This window comes from Lissotriton vulgaris, chromosome 10 (genome assembly GCF_964263255.1).
Source record: "Lissotriton vulgaris chromosome 10, aLisVul1.2, whole genome shotgun sequence".
In the NCBI taxonomy this organism is placed as follows: domain Eukaryota; kingdom Metazoa; phylum Chordata; class Amphibia; order Caudata; family Salamandridae; genus Lissotriton; species Lissotriton vulgaris.
The window spans coordinates 395,662,584-395,677,403 of record NC_141698.1 but is presented as its reverse complement, the minus strand read 5'-3'; the positions used below and the strand labels follow the sequence as shown (position 1 = coordinate 395,677,403).

Sequence of the window (14,820 nt, the reverse complement as noted above, 5' to 3'; positions counted from 1 at the left end):
GTTGCAGTAATCTAATCTTGATGTAATTAGTACCACAGCCACAGTCTTTCTTGCTGAGCAAGGGATAAAGTCGAAGAACTTTTTGAGAGATTTTATCAGCTTGAAACACATTACTGCCACTGCGAATGCTTGTGGGCAGAATGAGAGAGTAGCATCAACTTTTATGCTGATGTTTTTTACAACCTCAATGGAATTGGGTGGGGGGGGGCTCCAGGCCACCATAAAACTGGGTGGAAAGGGTTTGAATTACCTACTAGCATGATCTCCGTCTTTACTATGTTACATTTGAGGTGGTTGAGTTGCATCCACCGGATTACTTCTGCTAGGCAGTCCATTAGGATAGCTTTGTGTAATATTAATGGGGCAGACACCCAAATAGAGCTCAAATCTGCACTTCAGTGGCTGAAGTCAGTGGAAGTGCAAATAATTCTACTCCAGGAAACCCTCCTTAAGGCACAATCTGCACCACTTAAAATGCCAACGTTAATTTCCCAAGGTTTTTTTGCATCTGTCAGGGCAGCAGTTGGATGGGTGACAGTCTTGATTACATGTAACTGTTTGGGCGAAATCTGCCAGGTCACTAGAGATCCCAGGGCAAGGTGGATTATATTAAGTATGACATTTGAGAATCAGCTTGTTTATATGGTCAGCTTTTACAGCCCTATTGAAGGTGACATAATCACTCTTGAAGAACTTTATAAGGCTCTTCATTGACTTATTGGTGATGGGTGCATTTTAATATTTTTCAGGTTATGAAATTGGATTCATCTTGTAAAAATAAAGCTCAAAACAAAACTAGAGCTTCTAGATTCCTGGACAAACTAGGTAAAGATATTGGCCTGGTGGATCTATAGAGAGTTCAGCATCACCAGGCCCAGGAGGAGTACACCTGCTTTTCCAAAAAGTTCAACTCAGCCTCACATATTTATTTGTTTATAATTTTACATCATTTATACTCACAATCCCTTTCTCAGATCATTCCATCCTGGAACTAAGGATGAGCCCCTATCAGGCTGAACATCCATGATGGGCGCTGAACCAATTTTTATTAACTGATGACGGGTGGCTTGTGGTTGTGCAAGCTAATCTTATGGATTTCCTTGAGAGGAATACAGGTTTGGCAGCTACAGTTTCTGTCTGGGAGGCGGGTATGGGCTTCATTAGGGGGGAAGCATTTTCTTACAAAGCCAACTTATCCAAGTTAAGGAGGGAAAAAGCTCTGGCACTCTAGTGAGATTTAGACCAAACAATACAGATGCAATTATCTAATTACTCACAAATGACCGAGTCTAGACTGAGGGAAACTAGACAGTGAGAAAATGACTATTATGACTCCAAGACAATAGTAAATCAGAAAATATGCTTTCAGCAACTTTAGGAGGAAAGTGAGCATGCTGGGAAGTTTCTGGCTTAGTCTGTCAAAGAAAGGTGCAATAAAGCATCCATTAAATCAATATATGATGAACACAGGGGCCAGATGGTAGACCAATCGGAGGGAATAGACAGGGTGTTCTTTAGGCATTACACCGGTTGTACACCTCTACATCTTTTGTTCCACCCAAAACCATTTACGACTATCCTGGGGCAATAGATCTGCATACCCTCAGTGGAGAACTTCAGGCTCAGATGGAGGTCCCCAATACAATTGTTGAAATAACGGAGACTATCAAAACTTCCCACAACGGAAAAGCCTGTGGGAGCGATGGATTGCCCAGAGAACCATACAAAACATTTCTTGCCCAATTAGTGAAAATGTTGGCCAAATTATTCAGTGAAACACTGGAGGGTTGCCAGATTCCTATACTTTTTTCAGAGGCTGTAGGAGTTAGTATTTAAAAAAAAAAGACATTCTCCTGATAAGCCAGGTTCATATCACACCATTAGCCGGCTGAAAAATGATTATAAATTGTTTACCAATATAATGGGTTCAAGAATAACTCCATATAGTGCAAGAAATTGTGCATAGAGATCAGTGTGGTTTCTTACCGGGGAGAGCTATTGCTAATAATACCACCTTTTTAACGCAGGCTTTTGATTCCTTTGCAAAATAACAACTGAAAATCTTTGATCATTATGATAGACACAAAGAAAGCTTTTGATTTAATTCAATGGGAAATATTATATGCTACTTTACTCAGGTTAAACTATTCCCCTAAATTGGCAAAACCTCTGCAGAACCTATATAACAAGGCAGAGGCAAAAGTTATTAGAAATTCACACACAGCAGGAGCACTGGCAAGTAGTCATGCCAGGGTTGCTCCACGTCTCTGGCTCTTTTTGCTCTCTTTGCCAAACCATTAGCCTCACTTCTATGCCTAGATTTGCAAATTAAGGCACCACATTCAGGGGCAATCAGGCTTAAATTGTTTGCTGATGATTTGATTCTGTATTCACATGTTCACTTACAAAATTCAGAATTAGGGGGTATGAAATTAACCATACAAAGTCTGAAGAGTTTTTTGTTCAACTGCCTGGAACAAGTACTTCCCATGGCTATGCAATCTCAAGTTCAATTAGTTATTTGGGTATTTTTCTCTTTCAATGCAATTATTTTTCACAGCTTTACCAACTAAACTATGTGCCAACTCTTCCTAAGTCCCAGAATTTACTACAGCAATGGCAGTCCTTTCCATTCTCAATTATTGGTTGAATCGTGTTTGTCAAGATGATGATTCCTCCTCTCTTTCTTTAAGTATTTTCAAATGTGATAATCAAGGTTCCTCAAAGATATTTTAGTGAAATTTGCGTGGTCAAGAAAGAAACCCTGCACCAAATTTGAAAGTTTGCAATTATGCATTGAAGATGGGGCCTTGAGCTGCCTCATTAAAAAAAATACCATCAATCAGCATTTTCATATTGGTCGGTATGTGCACTAGCACACCAAAATCTTAGTGTTTCTAGAATTTCTATCTTAAATAAATGCTCCTAGAAAGTAACATCTGTCTTACTCCATTCATCAAAATCCCAAAGCTCCCGAAATGCAAGTCATAAGTTCCCACATAATATCCTTTTCAGGATTTCCCAAGCCAAGGAAGAATTTTGTTTTACTTCTTTCCACCCTGAAATGCAGATAGATGATGGTAGCCTGTTGGGCCCCCAGCTCGATGATAGGTGTATCAAGAGCTGGGAATAGGGCAGGATCTGCTGATATAAAGATCTTTGGTGAATGAGACCATGAAGAGGTGGGATCCGTTGCAATCGGGTAGTTAAGAGGTTCCCTCTTCTTTCATTTATTCCTTTTTTCAATGTTGCCACTTTATACAAATGATGCAACCTGCAGGGGATACATTAGCCACATTAATCAGCCAGGCTTGTTAAGTTAGTGGAGTAAGGGGAGTGGGTATTTGGTATGGGATAATTCTGCAACAGCTCCATGCAACAGATCATCCCTGTAGCTTTTCAAAGAATACAGGGTTCTACTGGGTGCAAAATAGAACCACATACATGGAAATCATATAATAAGTGGGTGTATAAAGCAATCAGAGGTGCTCATTTTAAATGTATGGCCTTTTTTTCAAAATGCTGATTATATTACACACCATCTCGTCTACATAGAATGTTTCCATTTGTACCCGGATCATATTTTAGGTGTAACACGATTCAGGGGATTTGCTGCATGTATGTTTCACTTGCCCAGCTCTCACAGATGTCTGAAAGTGAGTTTTTCAGTGGCTTAATATCAAAATGGAGACCTCTTTACCTCCTGACCCTCTAGGAGCCCTCTTCAGCAGCCGCTAGACTCTGGAACTCCGTGTCTCCTTCCACTCCCAAGGCAGACTTACTTCCGGTCTTCAGAAAACTTCTGAAAACCTGTTTATTGGTACTTTTTCCTCCTCCCTCATTCGCTATGCGCCTTGACACCCGTGGATATAAGCACGCTTTACTTAATGTTACACGAAATGTACCTGGCCATCTGAAGCAGCTAATATTTATTGCATCGCTATTGGCCAAATCCCTCATTTTACAAAAATTGGAATTGGTGGATGCTCCCTCCTTTGATTATTTGATTATTAAGATGAAGCAGGGAGAATCTAAGTAAAAGTTATACTCTCAAAAGAGTGAGGGCCTTAGTGAAGTTCCACAAACATTTGGGTGGGGAATAGGAAGCTGCCTTTAAGGGGTAGGCAAAAAAGAAGATCTCCTAAAGATTGGGACTACTATGTCGGTTGATTTTGAGGAATATACAGTGAAATGGGGGTTTCTAAGTAAGCTAATAATGTATGCGTCTTTGAAAGATGGAACTTTTTTGATTTTTGTTTTCTTTGCTTGATCAACTGCAATATAATGTATTGTAGCTACCTGTGGTGATGAATAAAAGATTAAAAGAAAAAAGAGAGAAATTTCATTTTGGTTACATTTCCTTCCTGTGGAAGACTTGCATTATTCCCCAAATTGTGACAATAAAATCCAATACTAAAGAAAAGTGCACATTGATGGAAAAAATATAAATAAGATAAATATCGATTACTTAGCTGGTTAGAAGATGATGTTTGAAAAAAACAAGCAATAGCCTAATATGATCAAAATAAGAACTACTTGTCATCATGCATTCTGAACCATGGGCTAAGTGCGTTGTACTTCACTCACACTTACAACTATGATTTTAATAGTCACTTCAAAAAAAAAATGGGGTTGTATTTGTGTAATTGCGGTGTTTCCTCTATTGAAATACAAGCCTACATAGTATTAAAGAATTGTGCTACTTAGAAGATATATCTGTATTGCAAACTTTGAACACAGTGCACTGATTGCTACATACTCTTTTGCCAATTTTATACACTAGCACTCCTCATGCATCTTGGCACTCGTAATCTTTGTTAGTAGCATTTTACCAACTTGTGTTTGCCTAGAGCTCATTACATATACCCTTGTTATGATCCCATATGTACTGGCATATGTTATCCCAATACTCAATGCAGCTGCGTGAACTAGAATAGAACCAACTGGACCACTGTATCCGATTTCAATAGTTTGCACAAGAAAAACCCAGGGCTTAAGGATTGTGTTCCCAATGACATGAAGTCACGTCATAGCAATAACACAGGAGGTACCTGCATGTATTCATGGGTCGACACCAATCGCATGCAAAGATTCAAGGAAACGAGGCCCATTGAATATACCAGCTTTTCAGTATCCATTAAGTTTCACTTTCTGTAGCATGTATCATTCCTCTAAAAATGTTTTAAAAAATGAACATGAAAAAATATGCACCTACGTTTGTCTAGTCTCCTTAATCAGTGTGATGAGTTACCACCTCCTGTTGTGACAGAACTAACCTCTACAGGTTGACAGTGTCTGCATGTGGAAACACACTAATCTGGATGTTTCTCTTTGTGTGTGCACCCTTGCAGTGTTGTTTACCAGGATGGATTTTATGGTGCAGACATTTATGTAAGTATTCATTGATGTGCATGCTGTCCTTGTGCATTACCACAGCCATTGCTTTTACAAGTGTGCAGCACAGCATGTCCCTGTTTCATGCCCCTGTCGTGCCCCCAGTCTGTCATGTCACATTTGCTCGACTATTACTCATATTAAAATCCCTTTATGCTCATTGTGTCCATCATTTCTCACTGGGGCCAAATGAGCTTGTCCTTGGGAGATGAGTGGTTTGCAGATGTAAACATACATTCATTGCAAAGTTCAAGTGCAAAAATTGATAGACTTGTTCAAATTCTTTTTTCTATATTTGTTAAACACTCATGGCAACATGAGTGCTATGTTAGTTATTTATTCAGAGCTAAAGGCTGCTTTCTGGGTTGTTCTGCCATTTACTGTCATACATAAAACATTGCACTCAATTATTCATTTCTTTCACACACAAAAATAAGTTCAGTCTCTGTTGGGGCTTTTAGCTGGGAACTTTTTAAAGGAACTGGTGATATGTTCATGGAAGAAAGATTCACTGTTTTTGTATAATCGAGATTTTAAAATGCCCTTTAGTTTTTCCACAAAGAGCAGGCAACCAGTGAAATATCTGAACTCAGTAGTTTGATTAAAAATGTCAAAGAATGCAACTGCGTAGATCATATTTGTAATGTTTACCATGCTATAAAATAATTACAGTGAAGTTAGTGATAAAGCAGTCAATGTCCGTTTTGTTATCATGTAAAGCAATATCACGACAATAACTTGTCTGTTATACGTGTTCTCCCTTTATGAAAAGAAATTGGTGAAATTAAATTGACGTGAATCTGAAAAATTATGCAGTAACTCTAATTGGAAAAAGTAACATATATATATTGTACTGACGATTTGGGGCAGTTTAGTTTTTGGAAAGTGCTGTTAAGATATTAAAAGAGTTCACACTCTGACTCTAATAGCTGATTAGTGAACGACTTATACATCATACAATGAAATCAACAATATACGTCCTGTTCCCAGATGACACTCGTTGTGATTTTCAACAAATATTGTTTGGGGTAGCTGATAAGATACAGAGGCATTCTGTTTCCTAGCAGGAAAGACAGCACTTGGGTTGATTCTGGTTATTCGTTTTATGGTCATGAGACTGTATGTTATACACTGAAGCCATAGATCTAATGATGTCTGGACCAAAATACCACGTAGAAAATATGATTCCAACTTTAGAATGCTTTAGATGTGGGTGCAGTACCACCTGGTCATAAACAAGCTATTGCAACCTAAGTAATATGCGTCAAGTCATCGTCAGAGGGAAAGTCAAACACTATCAAAGGAGAGATTATAGATGTTCCCTCATAACCAGAAGAGTACAGCACAATAATCAAACCTGCAATATGAATGTACAGTCAGGTGCCATTGTGGTAAATGAAGATGCATGGTAGCCAGTAGTATAGGTGAAACAGTATAAGGTTTATTCTCAAGATAGACGTCTCAGGTTACAGGTAAAGATGGTAGTAAGGAAGGCCCCACTGGGAGAAGCATCCTTGCTGATCAGCCCGGGCATTCCAACTGACACTCACTCAAACAATGTACACATCAGCATTCTATTACCTCACAGTCACACTGGCTGAGCAGCAGAGGACATATGACTAAGGAGAGAACATATGGCCAAAGCATGAAGATACAACATCAGGGTTTCGATTTATTGTCGACACAGCAAAAACAAAGGCCATATAGGATAAAATGTGCCAGTTCATATTGCACAGTAAAACAGATATCAAATACCAAAATTAATTTGCAAAACCAGGGATCCTCGATATAAACTCAAATGCTCTTTCTGATTACAAGATCATTGCAAACACATGAACATCCATGTAAGTTGGAAACACAGTACAGCCCTAAACAGTTACTGTAACACATATGGATAGTTCATAAATGTAATATTTGTGATTGTTAACTGCTCACAAAGACAGTAGTAGCAGGTAGAAGGTCTTAATCCATCTATTACATTATTGTGTCTTTTGTTAAAAGATGCAATCCTTGCCATTAATGGTTCTCCAGATAACAAACATCAGTCAGTAACTGTCTGAAACAAAGAAAACACACTGGCAATTGATACTGCAGTAGAACAGTAACTATTAAAAGAACTCCGAGTGTCTCAGAGTTCAGGAATTAGAGAAAAAGTAGGTTGGAGAATTAACCAATCTCAGGATTAGAGTAAGTAGTTGTCTAAATATTTTAATGTAAATGATACATGACATAACAGTCCTAGTGACTATGGCCAGCAGCACCCTCAGTTCCTCCCCACTTAGAAGGTCCAATCTTGACAGTGAAGATGGCAAACTGAAGTTGCCCCAGAGGGGCAATGATTTCTGAGTTCAAGACAAGGACACCCACTAGGGTCAATTAGGTGAGCATGCACACATGCCTATCAGGTGCACACAAAGGCAAGGCCAGGTTAGATTAAAGTTAATATAATTTGATGCAAGAAGAGAATGCATTCGCCAAGTGTCAGCTCATAGCTCCCCTGCACTTATAGCACCCGGTCTTGATGCACCCCTTTATTGGTTTCTGTAAGGGTTAGAGAGAGAGCTTCTATCCACGCTGCAGACTTTTTGTTGGGCTGTTGTATTATACATATGGAGGGTCATCATTAGTAGCAGGGTAGGTGAGTAGAACTTCAGAATCACCTCCAGGTTTGTTCACACCCAAGAGGAAACTGTCAGCAGCACTGAGGTCCAGGTTCTAGGGGCACCACTGCAGACCCATGTAACCTTGTGTCAAATAAGGCATTAACCAAGCTGGGAGCGCTTCCTTCTTACAGCTGAATGACAATGTACTTCCCCCAAGAGCCTATGCTGGTTGGAATCCTTGTCTGTTCTGTCGGATAGGCCATAGAGACAAAAAATAAGAAAGTGAAAAATGGGGGATTACTGCCCATACTGATCTTTGTAGACAGTATCCATCAGCCATCTTGCAAACACCATTCATGCAAATATACAGGTGTTTCCATTCAACCAAGTCTAACCTTAATGAGACTTGCACCACTAATGAATGTAGTCAATCCTCTGTGTACATGCATACCATTGTTCACAATTATTATTACAAAACCTATCCATATAATATTTAGGAATATTACCTTTCATATTAAAATAACACAAAATGCCTCAATCGGTCACAGACTGATGGACCTAATTAAGAAAGGAAGACAAGTAGATATCACCCCTGTGTACAGCTATTTCACACAAAACCTAATATATAGCCATCAGCCAGGTAAGGGATAAGGGTGATTGAAGGTACGACCGGCGGTGAGATCAATAAAGAGTCTCTTCATCACAAGACACTCAGAAGGAGTCAGTGTCTTTCTATTCTTGCACTATCAATGTACCAAAATGACAGGGAGGAGACAAGCACTTTCACTTCTACACCATACTACTTTGAAATTCCTCCTTATTTTAGGACAAAGCTAATATTGCTTCAAGAGCAATTGTATGATATCCAATTTCCAATTGAAAGATGTTCCCTTTTGGCCTTACAAAATGTTAGTGTCACGCAGTAAAATAATCACTGCGCCATGACAAGAGGTTCGGCTGTTACACTGTGATTGTGCATTTATTGTTATCAATAAAAAGAGACATTACTAACTGCAGCCAGACATGCTCCAACACAAATGGAGGGAAATGGAAATAGAAATTGCAGTGTAATGTACATTTGAGCAAGTAAAACTAGTTTTCTTAGGAGGAGTATTAAAAACATATTGAAGAAGAAAACCTATTACACTGCATGTGAAGCATTTTGGGTAATTATACTAATGAATGACACTGGTAATCCTGTACAAAGTTTCGAAGCCTTGGAGCATAAGCAAATTGTATAGCTGACCGATAGCAACGAATAGGTTAGCTAAATGTTAAGTAATCACTAAATTAGTGCTATGTAGTGGCCTTCCATTTGAACACAGGGTTGTTGACAACACAATTCAACCAAAAGAAGAAATATCAGAGAGTCTGTTGTGATTCCGGCACAAGACATTCAAAGAAAGAAAAGTGGGAAAAAGGAGTAATAATAATATAATGTCGAGTCGTTTAGTAAAGTTATTTGAAACTTAATGAACCCCAATAGACGGACAATCAAATGGGGAGAGGAAACCAAAATGAAGAGTAAACGACTGCAAACTGTGTACTGGAGATCGGAAAGTGTTTCAAAATTGTTCGGTTAAAGCATTTGACCAAGCCAGAGTAATTTTGGGTTGCTTAAAAAGATTATCACTGAGGGCAAAAGTGCTTGTATGACCTATATAAAACAATATGCAATTGCGTCTTCCTGTTGGATATGTTGTTCTTTTGTCACACCTCCAGATGAATATCAACAAAGGTAACAAATGTCACTGAGATAGACACTGGCAGGCGCATTCTGGCCTTTAACATTGCAGACAGTGCTGCTGGGTGCAGCTCCATCCGTAATGTTAAAAGTGCATGGTTTAGATTGCCATGCACAATGGGGCAGGCACCGCGCAGTGCCTGCCACCTTGTGTATGGCAATATAGGGGGGTACAATAGGTACCCCCAAAGTGCAGCGCCCCACCCCCTAGGGGAACCCATAACGGGCATCCAAAGCGATTTCTGTCGGCCTTTCCATGGCGGCATCGCCGCCGTGGAAATGCCTTTACATTTGCACATCATAACATGGATGGCGGTGCCTGCTCAGCACCACCACCATATTATGCCCCAGATCCGCATGACAGGCAATTGTAACGATTGCCTGCCGGCGGAAAAGCGATGGACGGTCTTTCCACCCGCCGCGGTACCCCCATACTAATATGGCGGGGGGTAAATCAAGTACAGATTGCCGGTGCCCGCCATCATAATAGGCCCCATAGTTAAAACAGAAGTAGATTTCAACCGCACCAAGACTACAGGGTCTAAAGAAGTAGGCAAGAAAATGTCAGTTATGGGGAGGATGTTCAAGGAGTTATTATACAAGATTACTTATGGTGAGGTTTAGAACAAGTGTAAGATTGTGTTTCCAGAAACAGAAGAAAAAGCACTGAACTGCATTTTAGTGTTGGAAAATGTGATTAAAAAACAGCAAGCCAGTTTTAAAATACCGTGGTGTCATGAGAGTGGCACAGATTCTTACTGATTGAGATTGAGGCCAGCCAGAGAGTCTTGCATGGCTATAAAATGAGTGCCTGAGGAAGAGTAAGTCTGAATATTGAAGTTGATTAGTATAGAACTTGATAAACCTCATCAAATCCCACCATATATATTTTTGCAATTGTAAATTATAAATTGTATTTATATAGTGCCTACTACCCCTTATGAAGCAATTTTGCATAGAGTAGCAGACTACTCTGGAATCCAGAATTAGAGTTAAATTGGGGATTAGTAATATGTCCTTTTTTTTGTTGATAACTTATGTTAAGTTTGTGCTATTGAGTCCTTGTGTATTTATTAGAGTTTCGAGTAGGGATAGAATTATTCAGTCATTGAAACTTTATTTCGGCTATTACAGCCATAAAAGAACATTAAAAAGAAAACAATTTTTTACAACCTCTTAAAAAAGATCAAGAAAGTTGTCAATTGGCAAGTACAAAGATAAATAGTACACAAACAAATGTGAGCTCACTTTTAGGGAACTTGGCCAATAAATAAACATCACTATGGAAAATATGGTTTTCTATAAATATTTTTAAAATTTATTTTAACATATAAATATTAAAACCAAATGAAAATTTCATATTAAAATATATCTGAAGCCCATCATCAACTAGCAGCCATTTAGCATATTTCAGTCAATTGATCAACAAGTGCCTACACAAATAACCGTAAGTCTTGCGTGATCCTTAAGCAGAAAGAAGTGGGTAAACGACAGGTGTTATAAATTCTCATCACAATTTTCTAGCAGATGCCTTCGCTTAGACCACATTGCAAATAAACATTTTGAGATCACTACAACAAAAACCGGGTCAGTTTCTGCTTTTAAAATCCTAAAGAATTCTGTAAAGTTTCTAATCCCCAGGTTTCTGCATAGTTGGATCACCCACTTAGATCTGGGACTCTTATAAGCCGGACAGAAAAAAAACACGTGAATCACGGTTTCTTCCACCACTAGACACCCAGAACAGGGGCAGCCTATACAACCCACCCACCTATTAGTTCGGGCACTGAGTGGGAGCGTCCCATATCTAAATTGCAGGAAAAAAAATCAGCTAAAACAGGTTGTATGGTATCTATCACTTGCTCAAACTTATACTGGCACTCAATATCAAGAAACCCATATGTTAGACTGGATGGGTCAGCCGTCTGTACAATGCATGACAGATTATTTTCCTTCATTGCACTTGCTAGCGATTTTTTTTATATTTCTGCACATGTTACTTCGGGTGCAGTCCATAAGTCTTCCCTACCCATTGCTCTGAATGAGTCCCTAATGAAGTCCAACCAGGGGATTCTACCCACCCCCAATGTGGACAGTACCACTTTTAGTTTGTCCCTATAATGGGCCAATTCTGGGGTGCTCCACAGACATCGCCAGTACAGCAGTGGACGCAAAGATATTAGATCCGCAATAGGGCAGATACCCAGATCCATTCTCAGTGGTACTAGGGGTGTATTTTTGGGCAAACTTAAGATCTGTCTCATAAAACTGTTTTCAGTTGTTGTGAGGACATTCGCTGCACAATGCCCCCACAGTTCTGCCCCATTCAAGGTGGATCCCCCTAGCTTGAACTTTAACAATTTCGACTGGCAGGCTTGTGTCCTTTAGAGCAGAGGTTTTGTGAAGTTTTAAAATCCCTCCGATGGCCTGGTTTAGTTTTAAATTACCCTTATTGATTTGTGAGCCCCACCCCATTTTGTCGTTTAGGGTAAGTCCCAAGTAATCGAAGATGGAGACCCTATCCAAGGGTCTACCATCCTTTCTAGGGTGTGGGCAGTTGATGGAATTCGCGTTAAAGACCATATATTTTGTCTTTTTGATGTTAACCACCAGATTCCTCCTCTTGCAGAACTGACTAAATTCCTCTAGAACACGCTGCATCCCCATTGGTGATTTCGAGAGGAGCAGAGTGTCGTCCACAAACATTAATGCAGGAAATTTGCGGTTCGCCAGTTTTGGGGGATCGATGACTTTAACAGCAAGAATATCTTCAATTAACCCGTTGAGAAAAAGGGAGAAAAGAGTAGGCGCGAGCACACAACCCTGTCTCTCCCCCTTTTCGACGGGAAAGGGAGATGTCCGTTTCCCATTCCTACCAAACCTCACCATTGCAAAAGTTCCCTCATGGAGGCGTTCGAACTGGTGGCATAAATAAGGTGGGTCCCCCTTGTCCAACAAGATGCCCCACAGCTGATCGCGGTCCACCATTTCAAAGGCAGATTTTAAATCCACGAACGTGAGGTACAAACTTCCACCCTCGAGGACTCTGTGCTTCCAATAGATCAGTTGTAACCTGAATAACTGGTCTATAGTCGATGTTTTGCTTCTAAAACCTGCTTGGAGGGGAGTTAAAATATCATGGTCCTCCATCCATTCGTGAAACCTGCCCAGTAACACTCTAGCATAGATTTTTTGGGACACGTCAATTAGACTAATTGGCCTGTAATTTACAGGGTCGATTGGAGACCCCTTTTTTTACATTGGGATGATCTCTGCTCCAGCCCATGTAGGGGGAGGCGACAACCCGTTAAGGATTGCGCTAAAAAGCAATTGAAGGTATGGGGCCGACACTGCCTGTTCGTTTCTATACAAGTCCCCAGGGATTCTATCTAACCCAGGGGCCTTGTTTGGTAGTACCTTTGCATTAGCAGCAAGCACCTCAACCAAGGTTCGAGGCGGGGAGTCCCCAGAGAAGGCTGAAGTTCGGGCATTACTTGTGTTACCGTTCGTGCTTTCATCTTCTTTTGGGCTTGAATACAAATCCTTAAAATGAAGATGCCAGGCATCCTCACTAATATTAGGCTCAATGGTAGTCTTTCCCTCAACTCGTCCAGTATGGACTAAATTCCAAAAGCCTCTTGTATCCTTGTGATCCAAAGCATTTTTTATTGCCTGCCATCCCTCCATTTCCCATTCTGTTTTAGCATATAAAATCGTTTTTTTTTTTTAAAAAAGACCTACTTTCCCTTATACTTAGACTATCACCCTTTTCGAGGCATGTCAGGAGCGCTCTTTTAGCGTCCCTGCATGCCAAGTTATACCAGAGATTTTTTTCTCTGGGGCGATTGCTCTTGATTGGTTTGTTACCATAAAAAAAGGCCGCCAGGATTGGGACCAAATCCTGGTGTACTTTTCCCAACTCTATGTTGTCATCCTCATAGGATCCGACGCCTGTGAGAAGACTTGCCTTTTCCAGCATAGGGATAACGCAGGAGTACATGTCTGCCATTGTATCTGGGGATTGGGTTATTAGACCCCCAATGGATCCGCTGATCACCATCTACCACTGTTAAATTGTCATATTGGTTATGGTCCAAAGCTTGCCCTAGTTCTGGTACTTGTGCTTCTAATGTAAGGACCAGAGGGTTATGGACACTTTCGACCCGGGGGAGGACACAAAACTTAATTGCTTTATGCCAGATTTCAGTGTTTATTAAAATATAGTCTATTATAGATTCCTAGGCAGATTTGTTAAAGGTAAAATAAATGCCCCGGTTTATCGTCTGGGAACCGGACATTACAAGCCCTCAGCGAATACATGAGTGTTGGGGAGGTCAGTTGGAGGACCAAGGGGGTCCATCACCTTATTGGGTAAGTATTTGCTGCAGGAATTGATAGTATTACATCCTCCTCAGAAGTAATTGGTGATGACAACCCATTAAGGGGTTCGAAATGACAATTGACGTTGTTACCTATAATAGAAGGTGCTTTCCCCGAAAGTGTAAAAAACACAGTTGATGGACAGAATGCAGAACAATGTCTTACATTCACCCCAGTACAAAGATCTGGGCCTAAATCCATCGTTTTTTTGCACTCCACACCACACTAGGTCAGACAATGGCTATATGCAAATCAGCCTTGACCCTGTGCCTCATGGAAACAGTCCAGCCCGAACTACCAAGCCATGTCTTTTCTAGACCGGAATCAAGCATCCAAGGACCGGTTTCTGGCTATCAGCCTTCTTCAGCCTGGATAGCTTGACTCCAGTGATGTGGAGAGCCTGGGACTCACGTCTGAGCAAAGTGTGGCAAGTAGGGCCGCCAAATTATCCAAAGTTGGTGAAGTACACCTATGTTTTACTGGCCTGGAATAGTCATTGATGACGGCCAGATTGGGTAAATCTACATTGGTGAGGAGGATGCATAAAATATCCGGTGAGTGGGTATCTATTCACTTCACAGTATACCCTAAGTGTGTACCCACCCATATGCATAAACCCCCTGATGGTCTGCCTCTTGCACCTTTCACTGCTGGCTCACTATATGCTGTGAAGCCTACTCTGTGAAAGGATTTTAGGGT

At 40.4% G+C, this 14,820-nt stretch overlaps 1 protein-coding gene across 30 annotated transcripts in view; it reads left to right on the top strand.

Annotated features, from left to right (window-relative positions):
- Positions 1-14,820, top strand: part of RBFOX1 (RNA binding fox-1 homolog 1) — an 845,440-nt gene that overhangs the window by 667,131 nt on the left and 163,489 nt on the right. For 4 of the 30 annotated variants that reach the window (XM_086941214.1, XM_086941206.1, XM_086941203.1 and 1 more), the window contains exon 10: positions 5,352-5,391. The exons of the other annotated variants lie outside the window; for them this stretch is intronic. In XM_086941214.1, the coding sequence (XP_086797340.1) occupies positions 5,352-5,391 (40 nt within the window). The remainder of the gene's footprint in view (positions 1-5,351; positions 5,392-14,820) is intronic. 30 annotated transcript variants of the gene reach the window in all.